This window comes from Diplotaxodon limnothrissa, linkage group LG20 (genome assembly GCF_057381915.1).
Source record: "Diplotaxodon limnothrissa isolate DT_005_m linkage group LG20, D_limnothrissa_male_GT1.1, whole genome shotgun sequence".
NCBI classification, from domain to species: Eukaryota; Metazoa; Chordata; class Actinopteri; order Cichliformes; family Cichlidae; genus Diplotaxodon; species Diplotaxodon limnothrissa.
The window spans coordinates 5,260,851-5,283,666 of NC_140615.1; the positions used below are offsets into that span (position 1 = coordinate 5,260,851).

Sequence of the window (22,816 nt, forward strand, 5' to 3'; positions counted from 1 at the left end):
AGTACAGTTGCCCTGCAGCACACTTCTTTCCCCTTATTCACAGACAGAAAGGCAGCAGTTCAGTCAGACTGGCTGCATTATCCATCCCTCCTCATTTGCTCACCTCTTTCCAGTGTCTGCACTCTCACACCCAAAGGGGAGTAGGAAAGGTGTCAGCACACTAGCAGAGTTGAGACTGCACCATCAATAGCAAAAAAAAGGGGGGGGGGGGGGGGGGGGGGGGGGGAGCAAAGAGACAAAATTGAATCGTAAGTCCCGACGAGGCTGAGCTACACAGAAACACCCCCGGAGATGTGGATCACATTTTACCCGCTGGTGCTCGTCAGCATGTTTAATTCGTGACCTGGCAACTTGGTTCTCCTGAGGGTGGAGGAAAGGAAAGGGCTGGTGCTCCACTCACAATACTATCTATTATATAAACATCACCTTCATTCACAATTATCATTCAAGCTGAACAAAACCATTACACCTAATTGAGCAGTGAAGTGGGTAAGCGGGTTATCCATCACTTGCTCAATCCTATATTCACATTCAGAATAAAATCTATATTTGATGGGGCGCTCTTTGTAATTTAGTACAAGAGCACTGAGATGAAATTGCAGTCGGTCTCCGCTTCAGTGTGTCTCAATTTTCTGGGTGTTTAGCAGTTCATCTCCACAGAACTAAACCCTTACAAATGATCTTAAAAGGCTCAGTAAATCACAGTCCAATCAAGTGGCTCATTACCCCTCTGTTCTGTGCTCTAACTTAACAACATGTGAAATATTAAGGCCGTATCCATCGGTCTCGCCGCAGCTTGTCCCTCACCTACTGTCTGTGCTGTACATAAAAATAACCCGGCACAGGGTTGAGATGTTTGAGATCAGAGCTGTAGTGATGGCGAGTCATGTTCATGCCCATAACATAAATTTCTCCTTTGCCACTATTTGTCACATATGAAATGTGATTTTCATCTAGTTATTTAAAGCCATCACTGAGAATTATAGCTTGTGGTTATTCATGAAGCTTTAGGTGATTAATGCTGCACTAGAATTGCGGCTACGACAGGATGTGGGAGGACACTGTGTCTTCTGTTGCATAATTTAAAGGTGTGATAAACTCTATATTTACGAGTCGAGTCACACATCAGAAGCAATGAACCACAAGCAGGAAAATCAGTCCTGCAATAAGTTTTTATTTTGTAAAGTGGAGGGATGTTATACTATACTTTAGCAGGTCATTCACTGCCGTGGTGCAGAATGCCAGTAGGTACTCGAGAGGAGGAGGAGGAGGCTGGAAAAAAAAGAGAAAAGAAATGAAAATGCTCACAGGGTGAGTAACCATCATATGATCAGTTGTTGCTATGGCAACTGATCCCAGCAGCCAGCCCTTGGAAAGTGAGTCACATGAGTGAATTGAAGGAGACAGGAAGCATACTGTGCATACATGTTGCCAGTTAGATGCGGTATACTTGTGAGTGAGAGAGGGAGGAGAGGGAAGTGTGTGTTTTGTGTGAGTCTTGTGATGGAAGCAGAGATTATCCTGAGGTTAGCACGTACAGAAGGGTTAGACTGTCCTCCACATTTATTCCTTTTAAGGTTTCTAATCATAGGGTGGACTATGGTGCAAAGTAGTAGCTGAGAATAAACACCTGAACTGTGAAGACCCAACATATATCTGGCTCTATGGGCATATTTTGGGTTTGTGATAGTTAATAAACTGTGACTGTATCCTTGTTTAACTCACAACTCCCAGGCACAGGCAGACGATGTTACCAAGAGCATCTACCATGTTGTCATCCGTGTTGTGTCATCATCCAGCAAACTACTGGAATGAAAACTACAAGGTTGTGCAGCAGACCTGTCTACTGTATATGTGGTGGTGGGGGGCGAGCCACCCAGTGAGGCAGGAGAGCCACACGCAGAATAAATTACTAGTGTCAGAGAGAAAAATGACTCTGCCATCGTTTCACACCTATTTTAATTGTGGGTACACATCGACACGCCTGTTAGGTAAGGACCAAAGACAACTGAGCAGTGAACTGTGAACTTTAAAGAGTGTGGGGAAAAATCTGGCCCAATGCATTAATAATAATAATAATAATAATAATAATAATAATAATAATAATAATAATAATAAGAAGAAGAAGAAGAAGAAGAAGAAGAAGAAGAAGAAGACGAATGCAATTTGCACATTAGCATATTCAGTCAGTTCCTTTGATCCATCTGATTAAAGGCTACCTGTGTGACGCCCCTATTATCTTAACATCCTGGGACCACTGCAGATGTTCGGATCAACTGCTGACGTGCGCACGAGCGGATGAGTCAAACCTGCGTCAGACACCGTCGTGACTTACCATAGTAATTTCTCCATCCTATTGGGGGGTGATTTATTCCACAACACAGCCATAACCACGTGGAAACCAGAAGCGTGAGCGGGTGTGTTTTTCAGATCTAGAGAACATTACATAGAGAGACAAACGGTTGCAATAAATTGTTACCTGCTCAAGTTAATGTGATTATAGGAGCCCAAACTTGTGGCAGGCGCCGAGCTCCTGCGTCAGACTTTACGCACCATGCGCCCTATGTGACTGGAAGCTGTGATTTTGCATCTCTTTACGCGCAGAGATGGTGCATACGGAGACCGTGCCTGAATGAAGCTAGTTTATCGTACGTTGGATGTATGTTATCACAGTGAGTCGTTCTAACCGATTCTACACACAGCAAAAGGTAAGAAACGCAGTCCGGTAACAATTTTTGTGTTATTTATTAATGCATTCGTGGTGTCGCTCTGAGACGAGTAAATTGTTTTGTATTGTCGCGATGCACTTGCACAGTTGCAAAAACATCCTACTTGAAGTCATTTAACAGAGAAGAGCGACAGCTTTCAACACATCACCTGACAAATGGTGGCTTCGCCGCGCCATTCACGGTGTGCGTCGTTTATTAATCCCTTGCTTGACGCTGTCGCGCCATGTGTGTCCAAATTTGACTCAAATATAACAAATTCTGCGGGGAGGCGGATCATCTGCTGACTTACATCGGTGCCTTTTGCAATTCCGCATTTTTATTATAAGGTGGTTGGTTTGACCTTGACAAGGTATCAGAGGTTATACACACGTATAGAGTTACTTCTCGTGCTTATGACCACGGGCCTGTGTAAAACATGCCTGAAGGATGCTTGAACATGGCCACACAGGTGATGTTCTGATCCCACCTTCTGCCTCTTTGTTGTTCAGGAGCGAATCAGTTTCGTGGTCCCTGCATGGCATCGTGCCATCTAACCAAATGCAACAGTGACACCATCTTCTATCCAGAAATGAGTCAAATCTAAGATCTGCAAGTGAGACAGTTTGTGATTGCTGCCTGATTGACAGTGCAACAGATCCCACAACAAACTGTCACCTTCAGTATTCCCACTCTCTCCTTCCCACTGTTCTGTCACATTAGCTCTGTGTTATTTGCAGCCGTCCTTCAGGGCATATTATGTCTGTCCATTTGAGATGGTGAGAGGAGAGGCAGGCGACCACTGATGCTGCAGGGATGGGATTTCAATTTTGCAGGAAGAGCCATTGCTTAGCAACCACACTAGATAAAAGTGGAGCATATCTTTGTAGAGAACCTGCGCTGTTACATCATCAACACAAAACTGTCTGAGGAGAGTTGGGAATACAGTTCCAGGAAGAAGAAGCAGGAACAAGCATCTGCCTCTGAGGAGGCAGCCACACACACGAGCCACAGGGGTCTATTGCCATCACTCCTTTGGAAAGCAAACGCTTTAAAGTCTGCAGCACATTATCCTTTGCATGAATGTTCTGTTTTCTGTGCAAGCACAATCATTTTTCAAAGTATTCTGAAAGAAACAAAAACACTTCTTGTCACTTTGTTTCCCTCAGATGGTGATTGACAACTGAGTCATAATCTGTAACAGTGTCTTGCACTGTATGTGAAGTCCTGCTGTCTCTGTAATGCACCATCTGTGTCAGCACATACTGTGAAACCCAGAAAATTGCTGTGTACTGCTACAACAACATCGAAAACTTTCACCACACGCTATTAGTAGGTCACAGTGGCAATCCTATCTGCCATTTGTGTCTAACAGACCACCATCATCCCAACCCATAAGTAGAAATTAGGCCAGTTTGTTACTAACTATACCAATATTTCCATTCGTTTGGAAAATAGGGCAAAAACATCATGTGGACATTCTTGCAGGGCTCAGGGTTGCAAGTGCCAAAACTGCAGCTGAGTCAAAAAATAATTTTGTTTTGCAAACATGCACACTGTTGTTTCACACCTCATTCAGAGAGTGTGTGATGATGAGTCAGTATTGTGCAGTTGTAGACCGCTGTGGGAAAGGTCACCGCTGTTCTGGGATCTGTTTCGAGCACTCAGCTTCCGAGCTGCTGCGTGTCGTGACTGCAGTTGAGGAATTTGATGTGCGTGCTACTGGTTCAGACTTTGGATGGGCTTAAGAGTCTGGCTGGCTGGCAACTATTCTTTGAGAAGTCGCTGTGAGTACAGGACCGGCTCTGATTTCAGTCGAGTGCATCTGTTTTTTAAGATTAGAAGTTTTGTCTTCAGATCAAACACCTCTGGCTTCTATTCTCTGTTCTTGAACTGCCAGAGTGAAAAGTCAGATCAAACTCCTCCCACACAGCGAAACAACAGCAAAAGAGGGGGTAGGAGACAGGGCGGGTTGAGGGGGTCTGCCTTCAAGGTCTGTTTTCATTCATCCACTACTCCTTTAGCAGCTCTTTTGACATTTACAGCAAAGAGTAACTTTCTCACAGTGTTTTCACGTGATTTTCACACCAGTCTTTGAAGGTCAAGCATGTCAGTTTGAGCTTTCATGCTTGCAACCACAAATTTACATTTTAATTTAAAAAGAATTAGGTTGCTGGTGTTTACTGGGTTTCCTACTGTGTTTTATTGCAGGAGTAGATCACCGACACAAAGACCACCCCTCGTCATGTGCAGTGCAGCTATTTCACTCAACACATTCGGTATAGTTTAAGGCAGATCTTCACTTATTTTACTCCCTTTTTTTAATTTTCATGATTTTTAGTCATTTTTCCGATTGAATATCTGACTAAACTGCGGTCAATTTAGGAACGGAGGTGAAGGTAAACAAATTTTTGTGGGCAAGACCAGACTAACACCGGTACCATACCACTAATACTCAGATTCTTGAATCATCGGTGACTTATTATAACATACATACAAGCTGTTTTTTTGTTTGTATTTTACTTTAGCCGCAGTTGATTACAAATGCAGCTGAGTTGCTTGAGCTGAGTTTTTCATTGTCAAAAAAGCTCGGGACATAATTACAGTAAAACAAGTGCTTGCCCTGTTACACCGTGTCTTTGTGGGGCTAACTGTGGAAAGATGACCCCACTAGATTTCAGACTAGTTCTGCTGCAAGCAAAGGTGTTGCAGGAATATGCAACAGTGGGCAAGTATTCCTGCTCTTGTTTGGTGGATGTGTCTGAAGTGTTAATGATCCTGTGCTGTGTTTCTATACTGCTTCTGCTTCCATAGAAAACCAAAACATGAAGTAAACAGGATGTTTAGTGCATAAATGTCCATCGTTGCATATGAGAGTGTAATGCTAAATTTGAGTTTTGTTATTAAATTACTTAATATTTATAATAATATGACAGCTGGGATAGGCTAGGACCCTTGTATGAATGGATGGATAGGCTAATATTAGCGCAATTCCAAGAGACTCACATCTTCTGGACAAAAAGTAACGGGCCACTGAAAAATTAACACAAGAAGTTATTACTGTGCTCGATCAGCATCAAAAATGTTAAAATAACATGTAGACAAGATTTTGAAGTTGTGCAATAAGAAGAAAAGTATACAGACACTAATAACTGATGAAATCTGCTCAGAGGCCTTAGTTTTACTGCTTTTTCTTGAAACCAGTAGTCACACAGACAGGCTTTATGCTGCTGGTCATCCTATTCACATGACCCAACTTTAGTAAAATGGGCCCTGCTGTGAAATGGATTGTGTTTCAATCTTTGTACCTCATTCACCACAATGAATTGGATTACTGAAATGCCTCATGGCTCTAAAGTGATGCTGTTTTTAGAAACGTTTTGAGTTCTGGAAACTAGTTGAAGCAACATGCTCTATATCATGTTCCATTAGTGTGGCTCCTGAATTGGGCTTGTGATGCTTTATAGGCCTGAAACTAGCTATTTTTTAACAGTAATTTTTCTTCTTTATATTCTTGAATTAATTGCATTTTTTAAAGAAAACCCTGGTGCCACTTTTAGCTTGATTCTGGCTGCAGTTCTGTACTGTATGATTTTCCTTCTGTAAAATCTTCATTGTGCAAAATTCACAAAAAACATTGCTTTAAAAAAAAAGAAGAAATAATGATGGATGAACAATTACCAGAAGGAGTTTTGTACATAAAATATCATTATATCAATCATAATGAAAGGTTAGATTAAAACTTTGGGGGTTTTTTTTTCTCTTTGCAGACCTACTAAACCACAAAGTTCATCCCCTGGAAACTTGCCAGCCTCCATCCATTCTCTCTCCTGGCTCTCATCTTCTTGCTTCTGTCAACGCCCCGGTCTCGCAGCCATGCCAAAGAATACCAAGGTGACTCAGCGGGAGCACAGCAATGAGCCGGTCACTGAGTCAGTGGCTGACCTGCTGTCTCTGGAGCACCCCATGGACTATAAGAGCAGTCAGATGAGTATGGGTCTAAGTCCTGGCTCTACTGCGCCAGTAAAGGCCCTGCTGCCTTCTCCTGACCCAGATGCAGAGGATGGCCGACCAGCATGGAACAACAAGTTGGAGTACATCCTGGCCCAGGTGGGCTTCTCTGTGGGTCTGGGGAACGTCTGGAGGTTTCCCTACTTGTGCCAGAAAAATGGTGGAGGTAAGTGGATGAATACATGAATTTGTAACTACAGGGTGGGCCATTTATATGGATACACCGTAATAACATGGGAATGGTTGGTGATATTAAAGTCCTGTTTGTGGCACATTAGTATATGTGAGGGGGCAAACTCCTCAAGATGGGTGGTGACCATGGTGGCCATTTAGAAGTCGGCCATCTTGGATACAACTTTTGTTTTTTCAATAGGAAGAGGGCCATGTGACACATCAAACTTATTGGTAATGTCACAAGAAAAACAATGGTGTGCTTGGTTTCAATGTAACTTTATTCTTTCATGAGTTATTTACAAGTTTCTGACCACTTATAAAATGTGTTCAATGTGCTGCCCATTGTGTTGGATTGTCAATGCAACCCTCTTCTCCCATTCTTCACACACTGATAGCAACACCGCAGGAGAAATGCCAGCACAGGCATCCAGTATCCGTAGTTTCAGGTGCTGCACATCTCATATCTTCACACCATAGACAATTGCTTTCAGATGACCCCAAAGATAAAAGCCTAGGGGGGTCAGATCGGGAGACCTTGGGGACCATTCAACTGGCCCACGACGACCAATCCACTTTCCAGGAAACTGTTGAGCTAGGAATGCTCGGACCTGGCACCCATAATGTGGTGGTGCACCATCTTGTTGGAAAAACTGAGGGAACGTGCCAGCTTCAGTGCATAAAGAGGGAAACACATCATCATGTAGCAATTTCAAATATCCAGTGGCCTTGAGGTTTCCATTGATGAAGAATGGACCCACTATCGTTGTACCCCATATACCACACCATGGGGTATATGCCGGACACCGGTGGCGCCAGTGTCCGGCAGCCTCGCCTCTGTCGGTGCGCCCCAGGGTGGCTGTGGCTACAATGTAGCTTGCCATCACCAGTGTGTGAATGTGTGTGTGAATGGGTGGATGACTGGATATGTAAAGCGCTTTGGGGTCCTTAGGGACTAGTAAAAGCGCTATATAAATACAGGCCATTTACCATTTTTACCATTTACACCAAACCATCACTTTTGTTGTTCCAACAGTCTTGGAGGGATCCATCCAATGTGGGTTAGTGTCAGACCAATAGCGGTGGTTTTGTTTGTTAACTTCACCATTCACATAAAAGTTTACCTCATCACTGAACAAAATCTTCTGCGTGAACTGAGGGTCCTGTTCCAATTCTTGTATTCTGCAAATTCTGTGCGCCGATCTGGGTCATCCTCGTTGAGATGCTGCAGGAGCTGGAGTTTGTAAGGGTGCCGTTTGTGAGTAGCTAATATCCGCCGAAGGGATGTTCGACTAATGCCACTCTCCAGTGACATGCGGCGAGTGCTACACTGTGGGCTCTTGCTGAATGAAGCTAGGACAGCCACTGATGTTTCTTCATTAGTGACAGTTTTCATGCGTCCACATTTTGGCAAATCCAACACTGAACCAGTTTCACGAAACTTAGCACGCAGTTTGCTGACTGTAGCATGGGAGATGGGTGGTCTCGTAGGGTGTCTTGCATTGAAATCTGCTGCAATGACCCGGTTACTGCGTTCACCAGATATCAACACGATTTCGATCCGCTCCTCACGTGTTAACCTCTTCGACATGTCAATGGCTGTGAACAAAGAGAAACTTGTAAATAACTCATGAAAGAATAAAGTTACGTTGAAACCAAGCACACCATTGTTTTTCTTGTGACATTACCAATAAGTTTGATGTGTCACATGGCCCTCTTCCTATTGAAAAAACAAAAGTTGTATCCAAGATGGCCGACTTCTAAATGGCCACCATGGTCACCACCCATCTTGAGGAGTTTGCCCCCTCACATATACTAATGTGCCACAAACAGGACTTTAATATCACCAACCATTCCCATTTTATTACGGTGTATCCATATAAATGGCCCACCCTGTAGTTTGCTGTCTCATAGAACTGGAATAAGTGGCCAGATGGGAGCAGTTAACAGCACTCACTGTTTTTATATTTTGTCCTTTCCTTAAGCATGGTATTTGTTTCCTCTCCACAGTCCTGCCTGGAAACTATTTGCTCAAATATGAGTTGAGTAACAATGTTCACATTTAGTGATTGCCATAAAAGTTAATTTCCATCACATCACAGTCAGAAAAATGTGAGTGATTTCAGCTAATTTAAGTCCCACCTAGTTAGGTAAGTTTATTTATTCAAGAATTCTCATTAAGGTTAAGCTCTCTATTACAAGAGAGCTAAGAATAAATTACATGTACACAAGATCACAGTAATAAATCCCGTCACTCAAAACAGTCTCCACATTCAGATGCACGAACACAACAATCAAAACTCTCGTAAATATTGTTGAAGCTTTGAAGTCCCTATAGATATGTCTCTATCTTTCAGGTGTGTTGTAGCTTAATCCTGCGTACTCAGCACTAGAAAAAAGTGTGGGTAGGTGGATGAATATGTGTGCATGAATTTGGTTTGGCTGTCTGATAGAAGCAGAAAAACCTGAACATTTTTTGTGACCAAAGTTGGAGTAAATAATATTTGCTGGGTTTGGGTTTCGCTTCCTATAAACAGGCCACCCATGGTGAACATGTATCCTTCAGGGTGCTGAGTAATGTTAACAGGAGGTGCCAAGCCAAGGCAGTTAAAGTGATTTTTTTTATTAGTTCTGTAAAATATCTCATTAAATAAGTGGCCAGATGGGAGTAGTTAACTTAACAGCACTCACTGATTTTCTTTAACCTTTAAGCATTTGTTTGCTCTCCTCACTCCTGTCCGTAACCCTGTGTGTGCCTGGAAACTATTTGCTCAAATATGCTCACTTTTGATGATTGACATAAATAATAATTCTACATTATTTGCTGTCATAAATCCCTCATTTCCATCACATCACAGAACGAAATATGTGAGTAATTTCAACTAATTTATCTCCTGTTTTTTCACTTAATTGGTTGCGTTTGTTCATTCAATAAATATCATTGAGTCTAAGATAAAGAGCGCTGAGAAAAATTACACAAGATCGCAACAATAAAATTCATCCACATAACCACAATAATTAAAACTGTTATAAATGTTATTAATGCTTTAATGTGTCTCTGAGTAGCGAGTGTCTCTAACTTCAAGGTTTGCTGCAGCTCAGGCCTGCAATAAGGTACAAGAAATAGTACAAGTACAAGAATTCAGTCCAGAGCAGAAGGTGTCAGAGTCATTTGCTGTGGTTGCCTTGTTTTGGTATAACTGCCTAGTTAGAAATTACCATTGCTGAGCAAGATATTCAGCATAAAGTGATGTAGGTCAAGCCACAGCTCTTCAGCAGATTTTAAGATTTTAATGCTGAGTGACAACTTAGCACATGGATATATATATATATATATATATATATATACATATATATAATCATTATTGAATTCAATTGAATTCACTGTTATTTCTATAGCAGTGATTCACAACAGTCACCGTATGACACTTTATGTTGTAGGGTTAAGACCCTAAAAAGCCAAAATGTAAAAGAAAACTAGTGGTTGGATGTGGTGGTGGTGCATATGCACACAGAGAGTGAAAAGGTGAAGAAGACATGCTCAGTGCATCCTGGGCAGCCTAAGCCTATCACAGCATAACTAGGGGAAGGTTCAGGGTCACCTGATACAGTCAAAACTATAAACTTTATCAAAAAGGAAAGTAAGCTTAAAAGTAGAGAGGGTGTCTGTCTCTTGAATCCAAACTGGGAGATGAGGGGCCTGAAAGTCAAATGCTCTGTTTCCCATTCTTCTTTTAGAAACTCGAGGAAAAACCTACAGTGTAAAAACAAGGTGCTCTATTAGGATAATTATGGTATTGTGAGGTCTTTAACATATGATGATTCCTGATTATTCAAAAGTTTGTATGTGAGGAGATGGATTTTAAAAGACTGTCTGGATTGGGAGAAATACACTCACTCTCTCTGGTCCCAGTTACTACTCTCGCTGCAGTGTTCTGGATCAACAGAAGACTTTTCAGAGAGCTTTTAGAGCAAGAATTGTAATAGTCCAGCCTAAAAAGTATTGACTAAATGAAGGATAGACGTTTATTGGTCAGGACGTGCTTGTAATGTCGAGCTGAGCTGGACAGTAAAAATATTGATGCACAGAGTAAATAGTGTGCCTAATATTGAGCTTTGAGGGACACCATGTAAGTCATCTGGGGAAGTGATTAAAAACAATTAGCAGCAAGAGTTTGAACACACAGACGAATGTGATTTTAATGAGCCGTTTGCTGTGACGATTGAAGCACAGTGTTGCTTTTCATCTCGTGAACAGCAGCAGTTGTAACAGTTATTGTGTAAAGCTTTGCTGCTCTGACTGATGCATCTTATTATCTTATTATAGGTTAGCTTCCAGGACTTGGGACAGACAAGACAGCAGCAGTGTTTGCTGTTGCATCTGACACACACACAGACGACATTAACCCAGTTCCTCTGCTGTAGTCAGAGGGACAGTCTCTTCAGTGTTTCTCAGATTTAGCCAATCCGTGCTGTCAGCAGCTACAAGACGAGGTCGTCTCCTCACCGAGACGAGGGAGCTCCGAGAGGTCTGGCATAATGTTGCGAGATCCTCCACTTTAGGCTTTGTTTGCTTTTGTAGCAGATTTCTCAGCCTTGTCTCTCAGGTAGCGTGATTTACTGGTATTATGATGAGATGAGATGGTGGCGATGACTGAAATGGAGGAAGTCGAAGAGTAAATATTAATTTCCTTGGCTTTCAGGCATCGTGAGTGCTTTGTGTGGGAGGTGTGTGTAGAGAGGGTATTTGAAACGTGTGATAACAAAGCGAAATCTGAGTGTGCGTGCATTTGCTCATATTAATCAGAGTGTGTGCATATTTGTGCACATTAATAAGTGTCCCCGCTGACGCTTGACTTGGTGGGAGGTGCTGCATTGTCTTGTCTGGGCTTGTTCCCATGATAATGACAAGCTGTCTCTAATTCTTTTCCTTTATCAAGTTTTCCATCACTTTCTTAATATTTTGAGTCAAGCCTTTCATGACAAACACACATTTTAGGCTTACGCATTTCACCTAGAACTAAATAATATTCATAATTAATTTGTGTTGTTGAGCTCATGCCTCATGGTGAAACCTACTATTCGCAATATGCTTGAGTTTGTCTTTACAGAAAAAAATAATAAAACAACTCAAGTTTTAAATAATCTTTTGAATGTAGTCATACTTGGATTCATTTCAACACAATTTAACTGTTTTCTCTTATAATCAAATGCAGGATAAACTCATGTCATCACCGCAGTGTTCAGCAAATATCACTCAGTTCTTTAAATTTGCAAATAGGGACTACCATTTGCCAACACACTTAAATATATACGAGACACAGGAAAATACATTTGTAACAAATTTAAAAAAGGTTCAGTAAAGCATAAGTTTTACTGCTAGAGTATTAAAACTTATGCTTTAGTGTACCTTGGCACTGATTCTCAGAGTCTCTTGAACTCTACAGGAGGCGTGAAACACTTCCGAAAGACATTTCCTCCTTTGGCGTTGTGATGATGTAGAGCAAAGTGCTGGCTGGCAAGTCGGTTTAAAGTCTCCCACAGGTGGTCAGACAAAACCAGCACGAATGAATGTTAAGTGTTTAACTGTGTGGAAGCATTTACATTCATTGTATTTGTGGATGTTTATATTTAGCTTTTACTTCAAACAGTTTCTCTTTTTAAATTAAGAAAGAAATCGATACCATATTATCTGCACCAGAAACCTGCTCATGAAGACCCATATCCCTAAATATGGGGTTTCTAGTGTGTTCTTCATATATAGTGGTTTGATATCTTGTCAAAAGCATATAAATAGTGTGGACTATCACTGTTTTGGCTCAGGTGAAATGTATGTAAGGAAAAACAAAAACTAAAGCAGTCATCTCGGCTGTTTTTTTTTTTTTTTCTATCTCGCCACATTTTCCTTGTTCCGTGTGTCTGCTGCCCGACGTAGACATCAAAAAGAGCTCAGCACATTAGCCACTTCTCCACACCACTGTGTAACACGACACTGTGTAACACGACACTGTGTTCTTGTCTTTGTTCTCTTTGTCTGCTGCTACCTCTAATAGCCACTTCCGATGTTATCAGAAATTTTATTTGAGTCAAACGTCACCGGCGTTTGTTTTTAGTCTGAAAACAGGCTGCTCTCTCTAGCTTTCCATCGCTGACCCATCCTCTACGGCATTGAATGGTTTTGTCACCATGGTGCCCCTTCATTTCTTGACGTAAGCATGACTGGACGTGACTTGTTTTCTGTGAGTGCCTGCTGCTCTCCCCGCATCGCTCCCCCTTTGTGAAAATGGAAATGGAGATATCAGACAGAATGAATGGAAGTTAAAAATGAGGAGTGAGAGGAAGAAAAAGAAATTGTGAGGGGCATTGAAGACGAAAAGAATAGATTCCAAAAATAGGATCCAAGAAAAGAAGAGAGAAAAATTTAACAACATCCCCTCTGCTGCTTTGAGCTTTTGTCCTTCGCTGTGCATAGATTTAAAAAAGCACACAAAAGAATCTGTGATGTTGCAGCCAATTATCCTCCCCCTGCTCTTTCTCTGTCTCTCTCAGGTGCATACCTGGTGCCATACTTGATTCTTCTCATCCTCATTGGCATCCCACTGTTCTTCCTTGAGCTGGCGGTGGGTCAGAGGATCAGGCGTGGCAGCATTGGTGTGTGGAACTACGTCTACCCAAGGCTGGGCGGCATCGGGGTTTCCAGCCTGATGGTAAGTGGGTTATGTCGCTTAACATGACCTCCGATTCACACTCAGTTTACATGTGATAAGTAATGACTTCACTGATGCCTGTCACTTTTAACTTGCAACCATGTTAGTGGCTCTGTGAGGACATATTGACGTCAATAACACCTCCCTAGAAATGTTACTGCATGTAGGGTTGACGCAGGGCACAAATATTGTGATTGGTGTGTTGGCAATTCCTTCTGTGCATTTACCCTTTCACTGGAGTTTTTGAATTTATCAGTGAGAGACTAACAACCAAAGCCTCATTACAAAGATTAATAATCATAGTAGCAAAATAAAGACTCACAAATGTCAGCACATTCCTGGAGAAAGGTTGCTGAAACAGAATGGATGTGTGCAAAAACATTCCAGCGTTTTATTTGTTTCATGTCTGGCACTGCAAATAAAACATGACCACAGACTAATTAACATATAATGCACAGGGGCAATGACGTCGGCCACTGAAATCGGTTACGCTGTAGGCTTTACAAAGATACCCCGCAGAAGTCAAAATCGGGACTTAGTGGTGACCCATCCAGTAATTATGTGGACATTTCAGGTCAAACCACAAATGTCTCTGTCACGGTGGCAATAAAAGAAAAATCAGAGGGGCCATTCTGGTGAGTTCATGAATGCCTGTATGAAATTTCATGAATTATTCATTTTTATTAAATTCACAAGGTCATGATTTTCTCAGTTTTTCTGCCATGAAAGATTTACTCTTGTATCCAGCATGAAGTCCACTCTATTAAAATAAATAAATATAAATAGATAATACTTGTGCTTCTCTCTCTAAATTAACCCAGTTAAATAAACATTTCGCTGCCTAACCACTGGACCAATGCAAATTTATTTATGAGCGACTAAGATTTGACGTTTTACTGTTAGTGGAAAATTTGGTGACATATTTTTTCCACCTCGTAGTGAATCACCGGACTGTAAAACAATAAATAACAGATGATATTCCAATCTAATGGTCATTTTATGATATCTGAGTTGATCTTTTTTTTAAATTATTATTAATTTTACTCAATTATACATCCATAAAAAACAATGATTAATAAAGGCAGTGAGCCTTATTTATGGCTGCTTTATTTAAATGCAATTGAGTATTGTGCTGCTTTTGCATCGTGATTGAAACAGCCTGTGAAGACATACAAATGCGTTTAAGACCAAGATCCACTTTACACAACTGTGTTAAAGAATGATTTTCATCACTTTAAATGCTCATTGTTCTCTAAGACTACAGACATGCTGTGCCGGACTCCCTCTGCCTGCTCATATTACTTCCTTTTGTTGCATTAAAGAGAGCAACATGCAAAGATCAGCGCCGATCGCTGTCACAAACTATTCCCAGCAGCAGCAGCAGAAGTAGTGACCCATCAGTGCTACCAGCTTAAAATATAGCCAGTCAGCAAATGAGTCTGTCGGCCTTTCTGTTTGACTCTCTTCCTGATAGTGATTTCATCCATCCAGTGCAAAGGCGGAGATGGAAAGACCTGGCCCGGGGCAATGAGGCGTGTGGCAGCTCGGATATGGCAGAGGGAGATCAGGAGCTATAAATACCTCCTCATAGAGGACCCGAGCTTTAGCTGCTGAGAGCAAACAGCTCAATAATTGATATGCACTCTAATTTAAGCTGTGTGCTTTGCATCTATGCCATGACTCAAGAAAAAGAGTCATGGCATAAACAATCTGGATTTGTGTGATTTGTTTTTCACAATGTTAAGTGTTGCTGTTTTCCTCTTATTTTTCTTCAGGTTTGCGGTTTTGTGGGCCTCTATTATAACGTGATTATTGGCTGGAGTATCTTCTACTTCTTCCAGTCTTTTCAGTATCCACTGCCTTGGGCTGAATGCCCCATCCACAGAAATGGAACTCAAGCCGGTGAGTGAACAGTACAGTCCACTAAATCACTAAACAGCTGCAAACGGTTGAACATAAACGCAGAGCAGAAAACACATGTCCACATGAATGCTATTTTGTTTTATGCCCCATGACACCGAGTACAGAAAAATAAATAAATACTACAGTTTCCAACGAGGTAATTTCATATTCAGTAATTATGGCAGGAGATGCAGACGCGGCACTTAGCAGGATGCCTTTGCATTGAAGCAGCTTTCTGCTGTGGCTCTGTGGTCAAGCAGGAGTGTTTCGGCAGACATCTAGCAAATAAGTGTTTGCGCTGTCTCTATTGCTGGGCCGGCCCTGCGCTTCATGCTACATGGCAGCTCTGTTGCGGCACTTGTCAGACCGCATGACCCGTCTGAGGGTCAGTAGCTCTAATGGCTGGCAGCTGGTAGTCTTTGGGGCACACGCAGGTTCTGGCAGAAGAAAAGGCATCAACTTTCATTAGCATGAGAGGGCAGGATCCTGACTCTGCTCATGGTTGTAAAATCAGTGGGCATGTAGTGATGTTAACTATTTCCAAAGGTGGAAAGCATTGTAATTAAGCAGGTTTACATAATTAAATGCGATTTAACTTATTTCTACTTTATTTTCCATTTTACTGCAACAGAGTATCAACATAGCTATATTTGTATGTTTTTTTAAAATATTCTGTAAAAAAGGAAAATTATAAACATATAGTGATGATTTTCACTGTCAAATAATCTCCTGATTATTATTTTCTAAATGACCCATTTTGTTCTCAAAGTGTGAAGAAAGAAGTTTTAATAGGATTTCATAGTTTTGAACAGCTGGAACCTGTAAATGTTTTCTGTTCTTTAAGCAGTTGCTAATTAATTTATGCCAGCTGACTAATCATTACCTTACAGGGTTTTTTTTCACTTCTGTTCCTAATTAACAGGCCATTTTAAAGCACTTTTTGCATGTACTTGAGAACGTGAGATGTGTGTGTGTGTGTGTGTGTGTGGGGGGGGGGGGGGGGGGGGGGGGGTTTGGGGGGGGGGGGGGGGGGATGAAACAAAGGTCAGCTGGCCAGGAATCAAACTGCAGACACCACAGTTATGTGGCGTGTGCACATAAACCATTAGGCTATCGGCATCTTCAATCTATTTTTTTTGAGTTGTTTTCATTCATTAAAAGAGTTTTACAATGAAATAAAACCAAAAACTTGAAATATTTGGCTGTAAATTATGAAGAAATCACTTATTTTGTAAAATTCATGCAAAAGCCAACTGCATTTTCTCCTCAAGGAAGTAAGGAATTACATTCAAAGTAATTATAAAAATCATGAAAATACTTCTTATGTAAATGCATTATTTATAGATTAAGACTAACAATAATTTTCATACTGTGCTATTTTTTGTAGCTGCTGCTACTAAATTTCCATTTCTGGCCTTTTACAAATGATTTTATTTAAGATAAAACATCTGTCAGGTTTTCTATTTTAAAAGTACACTGGATGCATTTAATTATCGGTGTGCTTTTCCCTCCCCGTCTTCCCGTTTGTTGCTGTTACAGTTGTGGAGCCAGAATGTGAGAAGAGCTCAGCCACCACTTACTTCTGGTACCGCCAGGCTCTTAACATCACCAGTAGCATCGACGACACTGGAGGTCTGAATTGGAAAATGACCCTGTCCCTGCTGGTGGCCTGGATCATGGTCTGCCTGGCTGTCATTAAGGGCATCCAGTCCTCTGGAAAGGTACAGGGTTCCACTGAGTTAACAAAACAAGGCTTAAACCTGCTAACTATTGAAATTAGGATTCTGAATTCATTCATACACAACACAGACCCAGAATAAAAACCAAAAATAATTTGAAAAAAACAACAACTTGAAATTTCTATTTTTATTCAGTGATTCATCCTCGTCAGAGAATGTTTGGGGTTGTTTTTTAGGCGAAGGTACGATGCTAAGCCTCTTGTCGGCACTTGTCTATTTTGGGATCTCATCCACATTATGGAAGAAAGGAACATGCAACATTAATAAACTTAAACTGAACCAAACAGAAAGTGTTTCAGGATGCAGATGGAAAATTCTTAGTTTGGCAACAACTGCAACAACATCCTGTAATCTTGATCCAGCGAATGAGTCATACGCAACAGCAGCATCCAGCCCAGCGTCTCAGTAGGAAAAAGCACAACAAAGAGCCGATCGCCAAGTTCTGACACACTATTTTAAACCCTAAACTTGATGATCTAATTATCATAGCCAGTTCTGTAGCGATTCCCTGAAATGCTGCAGGGAGAAATATTTTACTTCACGAATTCATCTTCATGTTTCAGTCCACAGATTCAGTGCCAAGCAAACACAAAACACTGTGTGTGTGTGTGTGTGTGTGTGTGTGTGTGTGTGTGTGTGTGTGTGTGTGTGTGTGTGTGTGTGTGTGTGTGTGTGTGTGTGTGTGTGTCTTTGCACATCTTCCTCTATGTGTAAGACCTCTTAATGCATATCCATGGAAACACAGTGTTAATATACTTGACTTTCTCTCTTAGGTGATGTACTTCAGCTCTCTTTTCCCGTATGTGGTGCTGTTCTGTTTTCTGGTGCGAGGTTTGATGCTGAAGGGAGCAGTGGATGGCATCGCTCACATGTTCACCCCTAAGGTGAGGGACAGTCAGAGTTCATTTGACCACAGAAAAAAAGGGAACATTTTCAGAATGTTTTTATGTTGGACTACAGACTAAAATCTGAAGCTTTCTCCTCTCACGCTGCTGACAAGTGACACTCTAAGTGACATTTGGTCCACCAGGCTGTTCAGCCATGTGTGGCTGATGGTTTTAGCATCACGTACTCAGATCCTCTCACAGGAAAATGTCACGAATGCCCATCACTTGTTCTGTGTTGGGTTGATGGCTCCCTCTAGTGGTGAAGGTTTATGACAGCAAAGTGCTTTGTAGTACAGGCAGTTTGGTGTTGATAAAATTATTCAAAAATAGCCAGAATAGGTAGTGGAAATGGAAAAGTGAAAAGTAAGATCAGCATCCTTACTTATTGTGGAAGAAAATGCATTTACATTATTATGTCCTTTGTATGATCACGTAATGTGCATTAATTTGGGGACTGATTAGCTCCAAAATGAATATTATAGTAGAGCTCAGATGAAGTTTAAGTTTTCCACTTACAGTGAACAGGACTAAATGGTAAATCAACTGGTTCTTATATGGCACTTTTCTACTAAAGCACTCAAAGAGCTGTATGCAGCATTCACCCATTCATACACGTACATTCACTGCTTTCTATCTGACATTCACACACATTCATACTCCAATCAACAAATAAGTATCATTCCCAAGGACGCTTATTCGTTCACTGGAGGACATGCAGCAGGGATCAAACCACTAACCTTCAATTAGTAGATGACCTGCTTCTGATTTATAGCCGCCTCATACATAAGCACATCCACTTTTCTCAGATACGTACAACTGATTTAAGAAAACTCTCTGTAGAGGTTTCATATTTCCCTTAGTGTTCAAGTACAGTGTGGCTGCTGTGTTAACTTTTTGAGTGGCCAATTTAGACCTAAATCCACATAACATGGTCAAAAATCTGGGATAAAAAATTCCAAGCAGACTTCATATTCGTCATTACAGGGTAACCACATGCACCGGGAAAAGATAGTGTAGTCAGTTCATGTATTTAGCTTATGGTGCTGGATATGTTAATTTAAATCATCCAATGAAAACACGTGATATGTTAAATATATGAAATAATAATATTCTGGAGATTTTTAGAATAAATATGAAACATTATCTAAACTTTACAATCTTTTCCTCTTTTTGTCTCTCCAGCTGGAGAAGATGTTGGAACCACAGGTGTGGAGAGAAGCAGCTACGCAGGTCTTCTTTGCGCTCGGACTGGGCTTTGGCGGCGTCATCGCTTTCTCCAGTTACAACAAGCGAGACAATAACTGCCACTTTGATGCAGCACTGGTTTCCATCATCAACTTTCTTACCTCCATCCTGGCCACTTTGGTAGTGTTCGCTGTGCTGGGGTTCAAGGCCAATGTCATGAACGAGAAGTGTGTCGTCGAGTAAGTGCGTCGCACTGAAGCAAATGCAACCTCAGCAATCTCAGATAGAAAACTAACATGTTTTTCTTCTATACATCTCCAACCCATGTGCAGGAATGCAGAGAAGATCCTGGGCTACTTAAACACAGGTGTGCTGAGCAGAGAGCTCATCCCTCCTCACATCAACTTCTCCCACCTGTCTTCCCAGGACTACGCAGAAATGTACGCAGTTATAAAGACAGTGAAGGAGGAAAACTTTGCCCAGCTGGGCCTGGATCCCTGTATCCTGGAGGATGAACTGAACAAGGTCAGGGGGAATAAATCTTCGAGGCAGAGATGATCATCTGATTATATATCTGAATGAAATACACGAAGGATAGTTTCGAGATTAGAGAAAGGTGGCTGCAGGTAAAGGTAAATTATTATTAAGGAGACCAAATGATCCTTTTATGTTGTTAGCCAGAGACAAATTTGGGTTAGCGTTACCATTGAGAGTAAATGTACTTTATTATGTTATTATATAATGAGTATAAAGTAGCTGGGTTGTTATGAGCTGCTTAATAACCTTCAGGTTGTGATTTTATTTCATGATCAGTGACTGTTGTAATTAACTCTCTTTTTGGTGCCAAACCCATTTTACAAGCACTTTTAAAGTGACCATAACTCCGTTGCCATTTGTGCTAGAGACAAAATGCAGCAATATTCAATGTATCATCGTAGCTCAAAGCATTCACAAGGTACTGCTGTCTTCAAATGGTTCCCTAAATATGAGAATTGTTTTGTAATTTTACAGCCAAAAATGACAAAATGAGTCCAGGTAGTCTGTATGATACTTGGGTGATAAAGCGTACAGAATACAGCAGATTATTTAGTTTTGTTGGATCATTGTGGGTTTTCAGGTCTCTACGGGCATTTATTTGGTGTAAGTGGATACAAATTATTATTGCTATGCAGTTAGTTTAGGCTATGAGTTGCACTCTGGAGAGTACCCTGATGCCACTACATGGTTACCTGTGAATCACTGGATTTGAGCATGTTTAGCCTGATCCCCTGAGCTCAAACCAGTATGTTACCTTGCCTCCCCAGCTCCATCGGTTTAATTTAAACCCTCAAATTCATCTTGCTACTCCTTACTTTACAGATGATTTCCGCGCTAGCTTGAAAATGACCTTGTTAGATTGAGTCCAGAGGCTATAACTTTCTCAGAGAGACGATAACTCATCTCTGTGTTATGCTAATATGCTCATAACCTGCCTGGCCACCCCTGTGTAGTCTCTAATGTTGTTAAAGCTTTTCAGTGTGCCTCTTACTAGTTAAGATCACTGAGAGGCCCCTGGAAATATTTTCAAGAGCAATTGGCTTGCATAATTTGATTGTCGGTCTCTGTTATGTTGTAATTTTAAGCTTAATGCACTATCCCGTTCAAAGTGCATTTTTATGAACTCTTTATAAATCGCCTTCATGGCTACACTGCATAAATAATGTTAAGTGGGCGATATCTCTCCATCTTCTAGGCAGTTCAGGGCACCGGTCTGGCGTTCATCGCCTTCACAGAGGCCATGACTCACTTCCCTGCCAGTCCCTTTTGGTCCGTCATGTTCTTTTTCATGCTGATCAACTTGGGCCTGGGAAGCATGATCGGCACCATGACCGGCATCACCACACCCATACTGGATGCCTTCAAGATCCGCAAAGAGATTCTGTGTGGTAGGTGCTGATTCTGCTTATATTCTTCTTCTATCCTTTGATGATTCTAACTCAATATTTCCTCTTGCCTCCCTCAGTGGTTTGTTGTATCATAGCCTTCCTGTTGGGGTTACTGTTCGTGCTGCGTTCAGGGAATTACTTTGTGGCAATGTTTGATGACTACTCTGCTGGTTTGCCCCTCATTGTGGTGGTGATCCTGGAGAACATCTCTGTAGCCTGGATCTATGGAACTAAGAGGTAATTTGCAGATATGCAAAATTAAGACTAGGCCCTCATACTACAGCACAGTCATTCTTTCATTCACAAGAAAACATTCACCAAAAAACTCAATATTTTCCCCGTTTTACTCAGAGTATATTTGTTGAGACATCTTTTCTACCTTGTTACAGGTTTATGCAGGACCTGGAGGACATGCTTGGGTTCAGGCCATATTCCTTCTACTTCTACATGTGGAAGTTTGTGTCCCCTGCTGTCTTGGTGTTGCTCATCTGTGCCACTGTTATCGAGATGGCCATTAGTCCTGCAGGATACAATGCCTGGGTAGAAGCTGAGGTCAGTAATCAGAAGCACTGAAGTTGCTTGACTGAGAAACATTTGACCAAATCCTCCCTTCTTGCAATTCATCTAATTTTCTCTCCTCACCTCTTCTCATCTCTCCCTTCGTTTCATTTGATTTTGTCGGCCATCCTCATTGAATTCTTTTGGTTTCAGGGCTCGGACCGTTTCCAAAGTTATCCTCCTTGGGCTTTAGCCATGGCCTATGCCCTCATTGTCGTTGCCATGCTGCCTTTACCCATCGTCTTCATCGCCCGCCACTTCAGCCTAATCTCAGATGGCTCCAACAAGCTCTCCGTCTCCTACCGTAAAGGTATGGTGAAGGACATCTCCAACCTGGAAGAGCAGGACGAACAGCGTTTCATCCTCAGCAAGAACCCCAGCGAGGCTCCCTCTCCCATGCCTGCCCACCGCGCTTACCTGGGCCCCGGTGGCACCCAAGAGATGACCAACACCAACTACGGCACCAGCACCAAGACGGGCTACCAAAACATCGGCTCGCCCGAGTCTGAGCTATGATCCACTGACGTAAAAAGTCCCGCCATTAAACCCCTGCCCTGCTTACAGAGAGGGAGGCAGTGGGAGTGAAAAAGGGAGAGAAAATTCACTTGCAGCATTCATCACACCTTAACCCCCAGGGCAAAATCCCTCTATTCCCCTCATTCTGCTCCATTACCCTTCACCTATGTTTCTCATCGTCTTGTGCCGCTAATTGCATGTCAGTCTCAGACATGATGAAGAGCTCATGAGAACGTGAGACCAAACAGATATGTCAACCATCTCCATCTGCCAGGAGATGGGGCGGAAAAAGAGCCAAATGAAATATAGAAGAGTCCAAAAGCTCTGGTTGAGGTTAAGGTTTTTTGTAATGCTAACATAATTTACATTGTAGTGAACTGTAATATGTGTTCATCAGCTCGTGCTTCTTTTAGTTCACCTGGAAAGGATTGTTATTTGTGGGGATAGGATGGAAGGAGATGGAAGAAAAGCACTCATCTTGTCCTGATCTGCATCACGGTATGAGAAGAT

At 41.7% G+C, this 22,816-nt stretch overlaps 1 protein-coding gene across 1 annotated transcript; it reads left to right on the plus strand.

Moving 5' to 3' along the window:
• Window positions 1–6,581: 6,581 nt before the first annotated feature.
• On the plus strand, window positions 6,582–22,306 carry slc6a17 (solute carrier family 6 member 17). Its single transcript, XM_085345483.1, has 11 exons — window positions 6,582–6,882; window positions 13,437–13,594; window positions 15,370–15,496; window positions 17,036–17,217; window positions 18,009–18,119; window positions 19,305–19,546; window positions 19,640–19,832; window positions 21,040–21,232; window positions 21,310–21,469; window positions 21,622–21,784; window positions 21,944–22,306. Exons 1-11 carry the CDS (start codon window positions 6,582–6,584, stop codon window positions 22,304–22,306), a joined length of 2,193 nt encoding a protein of 730 aa, XP_085201609.1.
• Window positions 22,307–22,816: the final 510 nt, after the last annotated feature.